The sequence below is a fragment of the Tasmannia lanceolata genome, unplaced genomic scaffold, assembly GCF_043159265.1.
Source record: "Tasmannia lanceolata isolate RefF3 unplaced genomic scaffold, GAP_Taslan_0.1 ptg000018l, whole genome shotgun sequence".
Classification (NCBI taxonomy): Eukaryota; Viridiplantae; Streptophyta; class Magnoliopsida; order Canellales; family Winteraceae; genus Tasmannia; species Tasmannia lanceolata.
The window spans coordinates 55,644,253-55,662,697 of record NW_027518695.1 but is presented as its reverse complement, the minus strand read 5'-3'; the positions used below and the strand labels follow the sequence as shown (position 1 = coordinate 55,662,697).

Below are 18,445 nucleotides of genomic sequence, written 5' to 3'. Positions count from 1 at the left end.
TTGACCAAAATAATGCTCTCTTTGTGGGCCATATTGAACTTGACCAAAATAATGATTCTATTACTTGTTTTCCCCCACCGCAAGAGGCTCTCTGTGCTAAAAAAAAGCCAGAGGCGTTTTGAGTTCTTATCTTACTGTTCTAATCTTGCTTTTTTTTTAAGCACGATTTGTTAGTTTGTCTCTCCAATACTAGAACAAGGTGTGGCGGATTACTTACTATCCCCTCTTCTTGATGAAATCGTTGGCAAATTGGAGGAATCCATAAAAGAGATTAAATTAGTGTGGGGTACTGATGAGGAGATCAAAAACCTTTCTAGCACATTATTGGAGTTAGTCGACTAGTACAAAAACTATGACTACATCCCTCAACTATTGTAAAGTATTTGTGATGTTGAAAAACTCTTCTCTCATATATAATATACATTTGTGATGATGCCATATTTTAATGTGGGTTGGTATTGTTTGATGCTCCTTGTCGGCCGAGATCAAAGAACATCCGAAGAAGCACGATTTTCTACAATCAAACTTGCTTTTCTTGCTGCTAGAGCAAAAATTGAGTCCTACAAAAAACAACTCTTCAATTGTCGTTGGTAACCAAGGTATGGGTATGGATATATTCGTTTCTCCCATTGTTGATAGAGTTGTTAGCAAATTGGAGGGAGCCATAGAAGTGATTAATTCACTGTGGGGTATTGATGAGGAGATCAAAAACCTTTCCAGCACATTATCCACAATTCAAGCTGTGCTTCAAGATGCTGAAGAGCAGCAAGTAACTAGTAATGAAGTTAAAGATTGGCTTCGAAAGCTTAAGGATGTTGCATACGACGCTGATGATGTAGTGGAAGAGTTTGCAATGGACGTGCTCCGATTAAAATTGGAAGGGGGAAATCAATTCAGAAAGAGGAAGCATCAGGTATACAACTTCTTTTCTGCTCTTTTTAATTCCATCCCATTTTTATCTCGAGATAAGACGATCGTACAGAAGATAAAGGAAATTCAGGGGAGACTGGATAAAATTGCAAATGAGAGGCATGACCTTCATCTCAGACAAGGAGATGGAGGGAGGCGGCGTGAAATAAAAAGGCAATCGCTGACTAGCTCCTTAATAAACGAATCAAATATATTCGGCCGGGATAATGATAAAGAGAAGATAGTAAAATTGCTACTGGATGAATCCGTATCATCATCGTCGTCGTCGTCCAAGGATATATCTATTATTCCTATTGTCGGCATTGGGGGCCTCGGAAAGACAACTCTCGCCCAGTTTATTTACAATGATGAAAGGGTGGGAGATCATTTTTCAGTTCGAGGATGGGTCTGCGTCTCTGAAGATTTTGATATGTGTAGACTAACAAAAGCAATTATGGAATCAGTGACAAAGAACTCTTGTGATCTTAACGAAATTGATCCACTTCAAGTTAGCCTCAAGGAAAAATTGAGTGGCAAGAGATTTCTACTCGTCCTAGATGATGTATGGCATGACAATGATAATGATTGGCAGAGGCTACAGTCCCCATTCAGTTCTGGGGCAAACGGAAGTAGAATTATAGTAACTACTCGAAGTTCAGAGGTTTCAAGAATCATGGGCACAATTCCCGCCTATAATTTGGGTTGTTTAGATGAGGGTGACAGCTGGTCTTTGTTTACACGACGGGCATTCATAGTGGGAAGCTCAGATGTATCTCCAAACTTAGTAGCAATTGGAAAGGAGATCATGAAAAAGTGCAATGGGTTGCCTTTGGCAATAGAAGCTCTTGGAGGTCTCTTACGTTCGAATACGGATGAGAAAGAGTGGAAGAATATCCTTGAAAGTGAAATGTGGGAAATATCAAAGATGAGAAATGATATTATTCCCATACTAAAATTTAGCTACGATCACTTACCTGCATGTTTGAAACAATGCTTTGTGTATTGCTCCCTGTTTCCAAAGGATTATGAATTTGACAAGGACACTCTAATCCAACTTTGGATTGCAGAAGGATTTATCCAATCTGATAGAAGGAAGCGATTGGAAGACATAGGTTTCAAGTATTTTGATGACTTGATGTCGAGGTCCTTCTTTCAATATTTTGAAGGGTTCAACAGATCATGCTACAAGATGCATGACTTAAATCATGACCTTGCACAATCCGTTTCTGGTGAGGAATACTTCAGAATAGAAAGTAGCGTCGACTCTTGGAATATCGTTGCAAAGGTTCGTCATGCATCAGTATGGCAACGCAATGAACACTCACGAATTTTCGAGTCCTTTCATGAATCTGAGAGGTTGCGCACATTTCTGCTACCACCAGTGTACAAAACACTCACTAAGCAAGTTGCTCATGATTTCTTCCTAAAATTGAGACGCTTAGGGGTGTTAGATTTGAGTCATAGCTGTGTAAGAGATTTGCCGGATTCTATTGGAGAATTAAAATATTTGAGGTACCTTGATCTCTCTTTTACGACTATTGCAACCTTGCCTGAATCAATAGGTAGCCTCTATAATCTGCAAACACTGAAACTTTGCTATTGCAAGCAACTTGCTGAGCTACCAAAGTCCACCAGCAACCTAATTAACTTACGGCATCTCGCTTTGGAGGGTTGTAAGATTTCTACGCCGCAGGAACTTGGGAAATTAATAAGTCTTCAAACACTGACTATATTTGTTGTGGCCAAAGAAAGTGGATGTGGAATAAGGGAGTTAAAGAACTTGACAGAGTTGAGGGGAACTATTCACATTTCAAATTTAGAGAATGTGATAGATGGGAACGAATGCAAGGAAGCCAATTTGAAGAAGAAAGAGTACCTTGATGAGTTGATGTTGGAATGGGGAAATAATAATCCACGAGGTGTTGCAGTTGATGAGGAGGTACTTGAAGCCCTCGAACCTCACTCCAACCTCAAAACCCTAAAGATTTTATCATATGGTGGTGTTAGTTTCCCCAGGTGGATGATGAGCGGTAATTTGACGAATCTGAACACTGTTAGCCTCGCTGGATGTTTGAATTGCCAACAACTTCCACCCCTTGGGCAGCTACCTTTCCTCAAGAAGCTCGAGATTGATGGAATTGATGGATTGAAACATGTTGAAGGTGAGTTTATCGGTGGGTCTAATAAGGTTATTAAGGGTTTTCCATCATTGGAGAAGTTAGAGCTGGTAAACATGCCGAATTTGGAGGAATGGTGTGGAGCAAGGGAAGGGGACATGCCATGCCTTGGTACACTAAAAATATCAAATTGTCCTAAGCTGCAGAGATTTCCCCACCTCCCATCCATTAATAATTTGGACTTAGGATGCTGCAATGAGATGGTATTGGCCTCGGTTCCTTGCCTCACTACTCTAGAGTCATTACAAATTCGCTCTATTAAAGGCCTGATATCCTTACCCCCCGGATTTCTTCAACCCTTAACCGTACTTGAGAACTTGGAGGTCACTCAATGTAATGAGTTGGTGTCTTGGCCAAAGGAGGTCGGGTTGCACGACCTTCCTTCTCTCCAATATTTACAAATTTCTCGCTGTCCTAAACTCGAGTCATTGGAAGACAACGAGGAGGGCTTCCCATCACGCTTATATCTCTCTTTATATCCGACGGTTGTGGTAGCCTCAAGTGTATGCCTACAAGGGGGCTAGGGAAACTGAGTTCCCTCTATCGTCTGGACTTGGTTACTCAATGCCCATTCTTGCCAGCGGAGGAACTGCCCATCACTCTTCAAAGCCTTAAAATATTCTCATGTTCTAATCTCAAATCCATGACCAAGGGGATTTTCAACAACCTTACATCGCTCAAAGAATTGGTAATTAGAAATTGTCCGCAATTGGAGTCATTGGCAGGCGAGGAGGTGCTACCCACCACGCTTACATATCTCTCGATCTCCCACTGTCCTAATCTCAAGTCCCTATCCAAGGGGATGCGCAATAATCTCACCTCCCTCGAAGAATTATATATTAATAAGTGTCCACAACTAGAGTCATTGCCAAACAACATCGGCCTCCGTACAATGAGAATTATAAAGTGCCCTCTAATGCAGCAGTTTCCAGAGGGAATGCTCGACATGCTTACAGATCTCGATGTTGATAATGTTGAGATCTTTTCTAAAAACCTTACATCCCTCCAAGCCTCGACATGTATATTTCTCGATGTTCACAACTCGAATTCTCTCCAAGCATGCTACTGCCCCCCACGCTTAAAACCCTCGATATCAATTGGTGTGATAATCTGAAATCCCTGCCCAAGGGGATGTTGAAGAACCTCACCTCGCTCAAAACATTCACCATTAGTTGGTGTCCTCAACTCCTTTCCTTGCCGGAGGAAGGGCTGCCCACTACGCTTCAGGAATTACATATTGATGGCTGTCCAGAAGTAGAGAAACAGTGTCAAAAGGACGGAGGCCAATATTGGCCCAATATCTCACACATCCCCATAATACGGATAAATCACTCGAGGGTTTGAAGACTACTCTGGAGAAGGTACACGACTATCTCTCCCCTTGGCTTTTGTTTTATTTATTTTTGGTATGTAAGATGGGATTGAACCTCCGACCTCCAGGTTGTTGAAAAAGCCTTAACCATTGAGCTAGAGGTTCAATCCCAAATTAGGGCTCTTGGATTTTATTAATCATATGAATAGATTTCAATCCATTATTTAGTAAACCTCAATTTCTCTCTATCTCTTTTCATTTCCTCATTTTCTCTCTTTCAAAACAAAACAAGAGATTTTACTTTCAAAACAAGTAAAGAATTCCAGGCTCATAAAGAGATTTTTTTTTCAGGTTCTTTAATTTTTCATTATATCTCTAAATTTCTTGTCTTAGTCTTGCCATACAATAGATTATGACTTGTTTAAGACAAAAGGAACCCTAACTAGGATGAATTTACCTTACATGCTTCATTGAATTTATGCTCTGTTTTGAACTCTATGGTATCATTCATATTAATTGATCTTGTAGCAACTCTTCAAATCTTCTTTCTTTTTATTTAGCATTGGTTTGCATTAAATGTTATTTGATTGATGATTTCATTTGCAATTGATTATATTCCCTAAACTTCTGTTAGACATTCCCTAAACTTCTGTTAGAACTGAGCATCAAAACTCCGTTAATTTTTCATCTTGCATCTACGCCTCACACACACAGACACATTTTATTGGAATTTCAAGTTCATAAAGGAAGTGCACCTATCCATGAAAAATGAAAACAATAAGACAAAGCAAAAATCCAATGACTTTCTTCTCCAACCCAAACATTAACTGTTTTTCTCATTACATCTCAAAATTATTTACTAATATCTCAACCCCTTTTCTTCTGATTTTTTATAACAGTACACAAAAATGGTTTAAAGCCCATTATGTTGCATGTGCTCAATTTTTTCTAATTTTCTTTTTTTATTTCTTATTTTCTAAGAAAAGAGATACACTTCAATCACCACAAGTTTGGGTTATATTTCTTACTTCTAATTAAGTTAGTTTCACTAATGCATAAGTATTTTAAGATTAGGAGGTGCTAAATCAGTTACCAAAGACAACTTCCATCTGCTAATTTGTAGGGATATCAGGCTTGGCTATTTGTTGATCCTGACAGATACAATTATCGTTCATGCATTTTGGTTTTGTGTATATTTGAAGACTTTTTCATTTACACTTCTTTTACTCCAGTTTGATCTAACAACAGCTGTTGACAGTACCAAAGCGTTCAAGCAGTAGAAACTTTTGAAATTCTTGATCAATAAAATGTGGGAACCCCATTAGTGCATGTAAAATCTCAAGAGACAAGACAAGGAACACATACATGCCTAACATTCAAATTAGTAATGCTTAAGAACCTCAAAAGAGATTAAAAAATGAATGCATTGATAAAGATGCATACTTCTATTACTTACGGTCGGTAAACAGAAACCCAAATTCGAAACTCTCTATTCTAGTTTTTGAGCCTAGTATGGAACACCATGATGCTGGCAAACACATCTACTCAAAAAAATTGCAGTTCCAAAACAAAATTATGTTTTACGTAGTTCAAAGGAGGTTTAAATGCGGTATGTCCCGGTTGAGATATTTTAATCTAAAATCAAATTCGAAATTAGTTGATTTGATGCTAGTAGAATGCTCTTTGTTCTAGTTCTATGGATTAGGATGGAACAACATGATGCTGGAAAAAAATCTACTCAAACAAATTTTAGATGCCCATACAAAATTCTGTCTTACATGGTTCGAAGTAGGTTAAATGTTTTCTTTGTTGTATGTTTGGGTTGAATTTTTCTTCTCTAAAATCAAATCTGACATTAGTTGATACAATGCTAAAAGAGTGGTTCGTACATTCTTCGCCATTTATTTTCAAATTTACTTACCTAGTAGTCTACAATAAATTGTTACCTTTTTTGTAACTAAAAGAATCCAACTGGGATGAATTTACTGAGTACCCATAACTGAATTTAAGCACTGTTCTGGCTGCTTTGGTTCTTATGTGATTTCCTTTTCTGTTCCTTTAGTGGCTTTTTCCTTGGTGCAGTATTTGTTTTATTTTTCTCTGTTCTCCTTTTTCAATTAGTTTCAGTTTCTCAAAAAGAAAAGAACTGTCTGTATTAAGAATTTGATCAATGTGTTTAACTAATGTTTGGGTTGAATTTTTCTTCTCTAAAATCAAATCTGACATTAGTTGATACGATGCTAAAAGAGTGTTTCTTACATTCTTCGCCATTTATTTTCAAATTTACTTACCTAGTAGTCTACAATAAATTGTTACCTTTTTTGTAACAAAAAGAATCCAACTGGGATGAATTTACTTAGTACCCATCGCTGAATTTAAGCACTGTTCTGGCTGCTTTGGTTCTTATGTGATTTCCTTTTCTTTTCCTTTACTGGCTTTTTCCCTTGGCGCAGTATTTGTTTTATTTTTCTCTGTTCTCTTTTTTCAATTAGTTTCAATTTCTCAAGAAGAAAAGAACTGTCTGTATTAAGAATTTGATCAGTGTGTGTAACTAAGATCTATGTACAGTTAACTTTAACAATGTCAAACAAACCACCATGGATTTTTATTGAGCTTTCTATTCATCGGTCGTTACTTGTCATCATTTCTTTGTATCTTTTTTATTGGTGATTTAGTTTGCAAATAGTTACATTCCATTTTCTCATAAGAAGATGGAGTGGTGTCTAAAGGTTTCTCTTTTGCATTTGTTACACCAACTTCTATTAGAACTTAGCATCAACATTTAATTAATTTTCCAACTTGCATGTACCTCTGTCCCTATCTCTCCCTTTTCCACACACACACACACACACTGATTTTTTTTGCTAAATAAGGAAAATTAAAAACACAGACACACAAACACACTGGCATATTGACTTCTTTTTTGTTACATAAGAAATAGTTAAAAGCGCACACACACAAACATACATGTTAACTTAAAATGCTTTATTGGACCTTTCTTAGTTGCAACTTTTTACTGCCCTAAAGTTTCTCCAATTTATTTCAAAATCTCACCTACTCTTTTAGTTTAGGCCTACCAAATAAAGAATGATAAAGAAGTTGGAGGTTATATCCTAGCTTACTTACCTTAAAAAAAAAAAGAATGATCCCTGCCTGTTTCCATATGTTTCCCCTTCTCCATGATTTTTGGATTCCTTTATCCATTCACCGAGGTTAGTCAAAAGTATCAGTTGGGACTAAAGAATAGTAAACCTCAATTCCTTTATCCATTCCCTCATTTTCTTTGTTTCACTTTCTTACAAAACAAAAGAAACAATTAATTTTACTGGAATTTTAGGTTCATAAAGAAAGGACACTCATCTATGAAAAATTAAAAGAAAAGGCAAGGTGAAAATTACACCACTTGCTTCTCCCCAATCCAATCATTTCTTTAATTTTTTCATTATATCTCAAAAAATTTTGTCTTAGTCTTTGCCTGATATAAAGTAGATTATGACTTGTTTGAGACAAAAGGAACCCTAACTAGGATGAATTTACTTTATATGCTTCATTGAATTTATGCTCTGTTTTGGGCCCTTTGATTTTTGTTCCTTGGTGGAGTGTTTGTTGTACATTTCTTTGTTTTCATTTTTCAATAAGTTTCAACTAATCCTTGAAAAAAGAAAAAGTTATCTTTGTATACATTACTTCATAATTTCATCAATGTATGAATGTAAGATCTATGCATAATTAACTTTTGACAAAGTCAAACCAGCCACCATGGATTTTTATTGTCCTTACTACTCATTAGTTGTTCCTTGTCATTATTTCTTGGTATCATTCATATTAATTCATCTTGTAGCTGAAATTTTAGGCATTCAACTCTTCAAATCTTCTTCCGTTTTATTTAGTGTTGGTTTGGTTTACATGTTATTTGATTGATGATTTCATTTGCAATTGATTACATTCTTTATACTTAACTTCTGGTAGAGCTGAGCATCAAAAGTCTGTTATTTTTCATCTTACATGTACCTCACACACACACACACACGGACAGATTTTATTGGAATTTCAAGTTCATAAAAAACAAAAGTAGCTTGCATCAGAAGCCATCCAATGAGACTATGTTTTGCCTTGAATGTGGTCTTTCCATTCATTACCCGAGTTGATTAGGATTTGATCTAGCCACTTCTTAGTTTGATTTTGTTGAACATTCTGCACTAGCGAGCATTTCAAACATGCCAGTTATCTATGTCTATCCATGCATGTTGATTTCTGTTTATTATGGTATTTTAGTTTTTTGGTAATTTCTTTTATGCAAAATACATTGTCAAGCTCATTAATAAAACAAAGAAAAAAAGATTATTCTCCCCTATGGAGGATTTCTCTCCTCTATCTCTCTCTCTCTCTTATATGACTAGATGTTATTACACCATTCCATAGCATAGGGATCAAGTTCCCTTAACAAGGGATTGAGTTTAACCTCGCATTAGATACACAGTTTTCCTTCTTACACCCTTTGAAGACATAGATCCTTTTTCCTCTTTTATATAGTTCTCAATTCCATCTTCTTTTTAAAACCCTAATCCATCTCTCTCCAAAAATGGAAATTCCACACAGATCATACTCTCCTCTTTCAAAAATTTTACCAAAATTTTGTTATTGTCTTACTGTAGACTCTTCCATGTTCTATGAGTACAAGGTCATTCAATTCTTTTTTATTCAGTTACGTTTTTCTGAATACCCATTATCATTTGAATTATTTACTTGTTTAGATGTTGCTTTAGTTGAACATGCAGAAGAAAGAATTTTCATCCTGTAGATTTCTACAACTTTAAATTCCATGACTTTATTTATCTCAAAATTGTTATGTTTTTGCATTCCATCTAAGCAATAAATCAAAGACGTGCCAAATTGACGTGAAGTTCATGTAATATATATGTCAACTTACATGCTAATCTTTTCATTCAGGTTAAGAGAATTCAGCGGGCACTATTCTCTTATGGAACAATACAAATGGCATATTATCTAAATATGCAGTCTGGAATGGATCTTGAACATCATGTAAGTATAGAATTTAATAACCAATAGGTACCTCCGTACAAACAAAGTTATGCTTGGTTGCTATGCAATTCATGATTTCCTTCTTACAAACCACAAAGATAAATCTACATACATTTTGATGCTGACAAACTATTTTCTCTGTCTATTTAATAAGTGAAGAACACAGCATCTTCCATCAGCATGTCGTCCTTTCTTTTTGTATTGTTATATTGGTCTGATGCTTCAGGACTTCCCAAAGGAGCCTCATGAACTGTCATTTGAGCGAATATGTGGTTCGTTTTTTAGAATAGAAACAAAAAAAAAAGGAAGAAGAAACAAGTTCAGAGAGTTGAGTTGCAATATTCTTAATAGCTACCACAAATTCAAATAGCCAATAATGAAATCTCCGTTACCAATTCTATGTAAAATGCCTCTAGATGCATAGCCAAAATTGTTTCTTGAAGCTCCGTTTTTGTTAACAATTTTTATTTGCTTTGCTAGTGTGTATTGTGTGTAACTTTCTACTAAAGCGTACGTGGGCAGGGATTGCAATGCAAAGCCACTGGCATAATCCCTAAGTCTTGTACAATCATTGAAAGACTGATGCTTCAGATGCAACAGAGCAACTGTAGTATGCTTTTCAACACCAAAACCATGTTTTGTCCGGCCCTAGAAATCTTACTAGTTGAGCCCTTTTGGGTTCTTCATCTGTTGATCCTACCACCAATTTATCTTCAATTGTGCGTATTGGATGGTATGAATTTATAGTTTGCATCATTTGATTGGAAGCTTTGCCCCCTAGATGAATAGAAGTTGTAGAAATCTTTTTTTTTATTTTTTTTAAAGACATAGGGTATCCCCACCCCAATTTTTAGGGCAGGACTATTCCCTACAGATGCGCGCAATCACTCTAGATGAATAGGAGTTGTAGAAATTTGACAGGCCTAATTCGATCTCACGTACAAAAGGAACCAAAAAACTAATATAATGATAACAGTGTTTTATGCTGTTTGAAAATGGTGCCTACATCCATGGGAGAGACGACAATATTCAAATATATGAAAAATAGATAAACAAAGATTACAATAGATTAATGAAGTAGAGCTCTTGGTGGCTCTTTGTATTTTCAAGGAAGAACTATTCCTAAATCTTATAGTCAAAGGTGATCCACGCCAATTGATGTAGTAGAAGAATGTCCTATGGACCTTGGAGATTAGCAAAATGGCTGTTAGAATTCTATCTATACAAATTTAGTCCAACATTCTTCAACTACATTTCGACATCTGTTAAAGATACTGCAAATAGGAACCAAAGGAGGGAGTGTGGAGCGCTCTTCGCGGATCATTGAGAACACCCTCCCCTTGCAGTAGTTCGTGGTACACGTCAGAGGGGTTGTTGTTCCTGTCCGCATCCTGCTACATCTATTCAAGCAGCAAAAGTTTCATCCATTTTGTGCTGCTGTTTTGTTTCAGGCACTATTTTCCTGATGGCAGGTTCTTTGAGATTTAGTTTTTCTTAGGCATAGTGGTTGGGTTATAGAGTTGTTAGTACTTTTTAGTCACCTGCTTGGTACCTTCTTTGTTGAGACATCTCGTTCCATTTTGCTGTACCACAGGGTTTTATTTTCAAATGATATATTTTTATCTTTAAAATAATAATGTAGTCTAGGCATCTGGTTGTATTAAAAAAGATTAACAGGTTTTAGTCATGACCTTGAGTTGAGTTGACATGGCTAGTCACCCTACTGAATAAAATGGTTGCAAGACATTCTAAAATATTGGATAAAACTTATTTTACTTGTAGTAAAATAGGACAATAAATTCAGATTCTCAATAAATTATTTTTGACTTTTAGTTTTGGAAACTTGGGTGCTGATAACTCCATGTTATCCAAGCCTCAAACAAAGACACGGTCCAGAACAACTGGCGAAGGTGTTGGGACCACTCTTCACAACCCTATCAGTCAATATGAATCCCAATTGTTCCAATACTCGGGCATATGGGTGTGTGGCACTATGAGTGCATGGAGCTGGCATTCACTTTGTAACTTCTATTAATTCTTCGATATTGGCTCTATATTCAAGGAAACATTATTGTACTAGCAGAGAATCTATATGAATTTACTAAAAAAAAGCATAATAGGAGAGACTGCAAATTTTAGCAAATACAAAAATAATTTACTGACATTCATATTATTGTTAACCTACCACTAAATAACAGCGTAAGTAGTGAAACAATTTGATTATGTAGCCTGCAATGTAACACTGAAATATATTGACAATCCCGTATTCTTGTATATGAGAGCAGAGCAATATATTAAATTTTGTCCATGATTACTTATATTATTAGGTTGCATTGGAAGTTCAAAAGGTTATAAATTTGCTAATAAAAACCTCTACATATTGGCCCATACCTCCTACTGACATGTAGAAAATCTAAACTAAAGAATCTAGATGCCAAACATGTAATCAACAATCCGGAGAGTTGCAAAGTAAATGTTTGCATAACTTATCAAATGTATGTCTCCTAATGATAGTACTTTCAGTACCCAATAGCTTAAGCATTGCTGCTTTAGGCACCTCTCAGCTGGTGTGTTCTGTTAGAGCATAAGTTTGGACTTGAAGAGGACCCTATTGGGTTGTTTTACCATAAAAATTGCTTGATTTACTATTTGAAGTGGACTATTAGAGAATAATATAAGAGAAATGACAATATTTTGTTGTACCCTGAAAATTGCTTAATTTATGATTTGAAATGACAATACTTGGTCTCTACCTCCTCCTCTTATAAGTTAGGCATTTCTCTTAACTCTATCCAAATTCTTGAGTTGTGAGATTAGCTAAATTAAGCTACGCTCATCATTTATGATCCACGGCTCACTCAATTAGAGCCCTAACTACTTCAATGAAATTAGTTCCAAGGATGCTATTAATCGTTGCGCTGGAACAATCAGGTCAAGAGTTTGTCCAGTCATCTCAATGAGGAATTTAGCTATGCCACCCGCTGACCTTACACTATGAGTAGTGTTGTAGCAAAGCCAACGGGAAGATCAGTCCCCGGGCTCAATCTAGGCTATTGGCCAGGGTCAAGATGGATGAAGGGGTTGTCAGGGAGCTTTATAAGGAATTGTAGGATCCATAGCTGGAAATACTGAATCTTCAAGGCATATACTTTTAGCTGCTCAATTTCATTTTGAAGGATTTCTGTTCAATTTTTTCTATCTTTCCACTTTGGTTGGATTCCTCAAGATACAATCTGATGGCTTGGTAACACGTATTCCTTCTTTGGATGCAAAGTTATATTATGGAAGGATTTGCTGCTCCTCATCCTTTTGGAGTTATGGAAGAAGAGGTATACGAGAAGGTTCAAAGAATGTTACAAGTTATGCCTCCCCCCAATCTCAAACAAGGAGCTGGGGGGGAGGCAGCGGGGAATAAAAAGGCAATCACATATTAGTTCCTTAATAGACGAATCACATATTAGTTAATAAAATTGATGTTGGTTTTGAAAGGATCATCGTCAAAGGATATGTGTTATTCCGATAGTCGGAATTGGGGGCCTCGGAAAGACAACTCTTTCCCAGCTTATTTACAATGATAAAAGGTTGAAGATGATTTTCAAGTTTGAGGATGGGTTTGTGTCTCTGAAGATTTTGATATTTGTAGAATAACAAAAGCAATTTTTGAATCAATGACAAAGAAATGTTGTTGTCTTAACGAAATCGATCCACTTCAAGTTAGCCTCAAGGAAGTATTGAGTTGCAAGAGATTTCTACTCGTCTTAGACGATGTATGGAATGACTATGACTGGCAGAGGCTACAGGCCCCATTCAGTTTTGGTGCAAAAGGAAGTAGAATCACTACAACAAATCTGGGCTTTCCCTACCGACTTAGTTATGTCAGTAAGGAAAAATTCACCTTTTCCCTACCCATTTTATATCAGTATGAAAATATATCATATCCCTACAGGTGTTAGTTTTATCTGTAGGGATATAGTGTCTACCTAACTATGCAATTCGTAGGGAAATCCTGAGCGATATGCCTACGGTACTCTTTTCCCTACAGGAATCGGTAGTTTTCAGTAGGGAAATACAGAGTTTTGCCTACTAAAACAATTTCCGTAGGTAGGGTTTCTTTTGCCGCAAGAGGCTTTGCTCAGGAACCATTTCATAGATTTCTATTTGTTACTTTCTCCTTTTCGTTGTGATTTTGGCATTAATCACGTCTTTGCGTCCTGAATAGTGTAGATTAATTACGTATTTGTTTACTTTTCGTTGCGATTTTGTTTCCTGAACAGCAAAATGGGTTTCTAGGATTTCTTTTGCCGCTCTACTACTGATGTGTAGGCCCTAAATTTAAGGCCCAGGTGAATGATAATGGCGTTTTTTTTCTTTTTTTTTTCTTTTTTTTTTCTTTTTACAGACCTTTTTGAATATTCTTTTGGTGCCTAGAACCCACATGCTCATTTGCTAATGGTTTGTTGAATCAATTTTATATTTTAATTTGGATGCTAGGACTGTTATTCAATCCTAGTTTCTGCCTTTTCTTTTCTTATGGTTTTTCTAAAGAAAAAAAGGTAGATAGATGAGAGGTTGGAAGGAATTTAGGCAGAAAAACACAAATTTGGGGTTGAAAATCCGAACCCTTGTTATACACCGAGATTGGCTTTGGCTACAAGAGATGTTAGTATGGAAATCAGATCAGATTATCGAAAACTCTCCCTGTAAGAAAGAGACTTGGGGTTGCATAGGAAGGATTTTGGACTTAGAACCCTAGGGTTTTTACTTGGATTTTCTTTTCCTCATCTTTAAAGTTTTATGGTTTCAGGTGTGTCATTGACTTTTTCTGTACTTTCTCTTTTATTTGTATTGATGTAATCAATGCTTATGATTTTCTTTCGTGCTTTGTCTTTCTTTCTGAAATTTCTATTTCCATTGGGGCTATGGTCAGCAGTTGATGGCAAATACAAAGAGGCTTGTAGAACCCATTGAACTCTGTTTTTGCTACTCTTTTTTTCATTTTTTGGTGTTTTCAATGGTAACTAACTTTGAGCTAAGGAGACATCCTTTGGTGACCAAAAAACAGTCATTATCTACATGCATTTCTTGCCATTGATACGGACCATTTATAATATGATAGGTTTTATTCACTCTGTGATCTCATTTCAGACAATTGTATCATAACAATGGAGTTTTGCATCAAAATGTTAGAATTGTATCTTAGTTTTGCTTCCCTTTTCACGGAACACCCATGTCTTACTTAGGGATTAGCCCCACTATTTACTTCTAAAATCTGTTATGGTATTCCTCTCTCTTTTCATGTGTGGCCTATGCATCCGATCAGGAAAGATCATCTTTGATTCTTATGACTTCAGAATTGTTATTCTGGTTCCGAGTTTAGTTGATGTGTATGTAAATGATTGTGCATAACACGCATCTAAAAGATGGAATTAACTGGGTCTTTCTCAGTATGCCGGCTTGCAGCTAATGATGAGCAATAGTAAGTTGGTCACATGGAACTTTAGATAACATAGAGCATGTATGTACTCCATAGCAGGGAGCTAATTGGGGTGTGTAGGGGGAGCTAATTCACATATATGATAAATTCATTTTTGTCTAGGTGACAATACATATCCCTGTATGTGGATCACTTTAGAGTGATAACTAAATGATCAAAATTAATTAGGAGAGTGAGCAACTAATGTAGCGAAAATTCTCTCTTTCTTGTTCTTAATAAGCTATCAAAGCTGGGAAATAAGACCTGTCTAAGGCTTTTGATCTTTTAAGCACCTATCTGGCCATGGTGGGTCCCTCTTGCTTGACTATGTGGACATATGGTAGGTCCGACTAATACTCAAGTTTGGAACTTGATGGGCACATGGGATCAAGTATACAAGGTAAGGCATGACCAACGTAACATAATGAGTGCTACATTCAGTTGATTCAGATTCTACCTAGCAGGACAGACCATACATGGATGATCCTAACCATCCAAGTAGACTGTCATAAAACATAGAGGTGATACCCTTATAATTCTGTTTTCCCTAGTAATGATGAACTTCAACTTGTGGTTAGCCCCTCATTTGTTGGATTGTTAGGGAGATGATTACCATTTTTAATGCATGACTGCCCTGGGAACTTTACGAGTCTAAATACTTTATCCATCTTTTAGATATTTTGCTCATAATAACTTCAAACTTGATTTTGAAATTTGAGTTTTCTGAAATTAGTTTTCCGTTTCAGACGCGGTATTTAATTTTGATCCACTTATCCTTTTGGTCACTGATGAGGTTTCATTTACAACTTAAATCTTTTTATCTTATTATATGTATGTGTCCTTTTGCAGGTTTTCAATGATTTTGTTCTCTGGAAGACCTATTTCCTAGCAAGAGTCTGGCAGATGGTTCCAAGAGGGTTCAGGCCCTCCGTTTTCTTTCTCAACAGGTAAAACATGAAAGCCTTTGGAACTGCATCAGGTTTGATCATGGTTTATTTGACATTCATCATGCTATTAGCCAATAATGAGAACTATACAGCCGTAGCATATAGCTCTTATTACTTTTCAGTTAACTTGTATTTTTTACATTGTTAAGGGCATCAATGCTGCATCTCTGTTTGATATAGTTCACAATGCCTCTTAATGGTGTTTAGAACATTTTCAATGCCATGTTGCCCGCTGGTTTGTGGCATATAAATGATCCATGTGAGCCAAACAATGTTTTCACAATTATTCTTCTCTCTCGTTTTTCTTGACCCTCATAGTGCTTTCTACCAGAATATGTCAAGTTCATGAGCTTTAGGTTTCTGGTTAGTAAAAGTGGCACCGAAATGTCAGCCTTTTGAGGAAAAAAATCAAAGGTTTCCTTGTTTCAGTACATATTTATTTCTTGGGTAATCCTCATACTAGAAGGTGATATGAATTATGTTACGATTATAATTCTCGAATATATTGTTTAAGCTTAGAGCTCATCTGACAGACATCTGTTTCTATAACTGAATCTATTCACTCTGGTACTTCACATTCCTCCATTTATAGTTTCTGATATAGTGTCGTCTAATATTATTTAGTTATATGTAGTTTTTCTACTGCACTCTAGATGATTTTGTGCTTGCAATTACACTTTTTGAAAGCTATGTAGCATGCTTGCTGTCATTTCCTATTTCTAACTGAATTGTTAGTCTTAGACGCTATACAGACTGTATTGTGTCTCCATTGTTGTTGGGAATCCCCCGAGGCCTTATTATATCGACATGGGTCATGGGAGTGATTTAACATGGACATAGTCTGACGCTCCATGCACTAGCTGTGCCAAGGTACTCTCCAATTGGCAGTTCAAGATTCTTATCAAATTCCAATTTCTTCATTTAATTAAAGTTCGAGTGGTCAAACTCGTAAACATTATTTTTTTTGTCCATCTGGACACCGTGGTGTCTAATTTTGTCCATGATGAACTAGCACTTAATAGGTGATATCACACTCTCTAAGATTTAATTACATGATTGCTTTGTTGCGAGCATGATAATCTTTGATAGTGAGAAGAATGATGGCCACATTTGAACCAATTTATCATCCTTATCCTCTTTGATAGGTCCCTGTGTACACTCTGGATATGCATGGTCTCTCTTGCTTGTTTTGTTAGGCTTGTACAAGAATTGTTTACTTCGTCTCTCGCTTGTCTGAGTTGACAGGTAAAATGTAGACATGGTCTTCTTGCGATAATTGGTTTCAGAAAAAAAAAAACATCACTCATACTCTAATGGAGACAATTTATGTGGGGACCACATCCTCTTTAAAGGCCTACCAAAGGGAAAATAGTGACCACAAGGGATTCTTTGTGCCTCAAATTTCAAAGAAATCAGAATCATGGATATTGTCTCTTGTCAAGGTGACTATGCGATAGAATATTCATATAATAGCTCCTCCATGGGTCATTAAATGAAAGTTAATTCATGTATTAGTTTAAAATATTCATTTATAGGTGTGCATATGATCAACAAGGTCAAGTTTTAGTCTCTCCTGCAATTACTGATGCAATAATTGGACTTAGTGGACCAGCAAATATCTTCCCTTCTTAGCTGGCAAGTCAAGGTCTCATCATCAATATGGGATACTTGGACTTAGCTTAGTTTCAATGTCTATTTTGATGTGATATATAAGGGAGATGAATTGAATGAGCCTATTTCTTGACTCTTGCATTACATAAAACAAAATATGTAATCTACTCAATGTGTCTCTTTTGTAAATATGGCCATAGATGTTTTTAATATTACTTGTGTTTCTTGTGGTTGTATAAATGTGCAACATATGCATTTTTTCTACTATATGTTGTAGTTGTTTCCATATCATTCATTCTGAAGATCAGTCATTCTGAAAGGGTAATGTATGCTGTGTATTCTTGTATATATAATTTTTGCGGAGAATCGGCTAAGAACTTCATTCTTTTTAACTTTTTGTTTGGCAGGATATGTCACATACCGTTGCTCCTAAAGAGGTTCAGTGCTTGCACAGCCCTCCATCTCAAAGAGTCCAACATTCAACTGAAAATCACATGGAGTTCTGGAGTAATTGATGATGAGGATCGAGAAGATGATGAGGACATGACGAAGATGGTGTTATATAAATCATTAGATGATGAATGTTTAACAATGCTATATTTTGTCAAGTTCAGTTGAGGGAACAATATCAAAACTTTTGTTATTAATGAATTCTTGTAATTTTAAAAATATTCAATTAAAATAGTTAAGTTTTTATATATTTGTATATTTTGGGGGGAAATGGATGTTATAACTATGGAAATTTTGATGTTACATATAATGTGTGTAAATGTACAGGTCCACTAGGTCGCAAAGAATTGATATTTAATGGATTAAAAAAATAGGAAAGTATCCCTACGGATTTATTTTTGAAATTCAGAAGGGGAAAGCACATTTTTCCTACAGATTATTTTGAATTCCGTAGGGAAAAGAACATTACCCTACTGATTATTTTGAAATTCCGTAGAGACAAGGCTGTCCCTACGGATTTTTT

At 36.1% G+C, this 18,445-nt stretch overlaps 1 protein-coding gene across 1 annotated transcript; it reads left to right on the top strand.

The window, feature by feature from the left end:
* The first annotated feature begins 601 nt into the window (after positions 1–601).
* LOC143850490 (putative disease resistance protein RGA3) lies at positions 602–18,170 on the top strand. Its single transcript, XM_077359733.1, has 6 exons — positions 602–3,197; positions 3,668–4,119; positions 4,215–4,447; positions 9,349–9,441; positions 15,764–15,861; positions 17,880–18,170. The coding sequence occupies exons 1-3, from the start codon at positions 602–604 to the stop codon at positions 4,428–4,430; spliced, it is 3,264 nt and encodes a 1,087-aa protein (XP_077215848.1). The 3' UTR covers positions 4,431–4,447; positions 9,349–9,441; positions 15,764–15,861; positions 17,880–18,170.
* Positions 18,171–18,445: the final 275 nt, after the last annotated feature.

What these genes read in the sequence shown, in the direction of transcription:
- LOC143850490 (XM_077359733.1), top strand. Translation starts at nt 602, where the DNA reads ATGGGTATGGATATATTCGTTTCTCCCATTGTTGATAGAGTTGTTAGC. An exon ending in AGGGGACATGCCATGCCTTG is followed by an intron (nt 3,198 to 3,667) that starts GTACACTAAAAA and finishes CATTCTTGCCAG; the next exon opens with CGGAGGAACTGCCCATCACT. An exon ending in CGACATGTATATTTCTCGAT is followed by an intron (nt 4,120 to 4,214) that starts GTTCACAACTCG and finishes TCCCTGCCCAAG; the next exon opens with GGGATGTTGAAGAACCTCAC.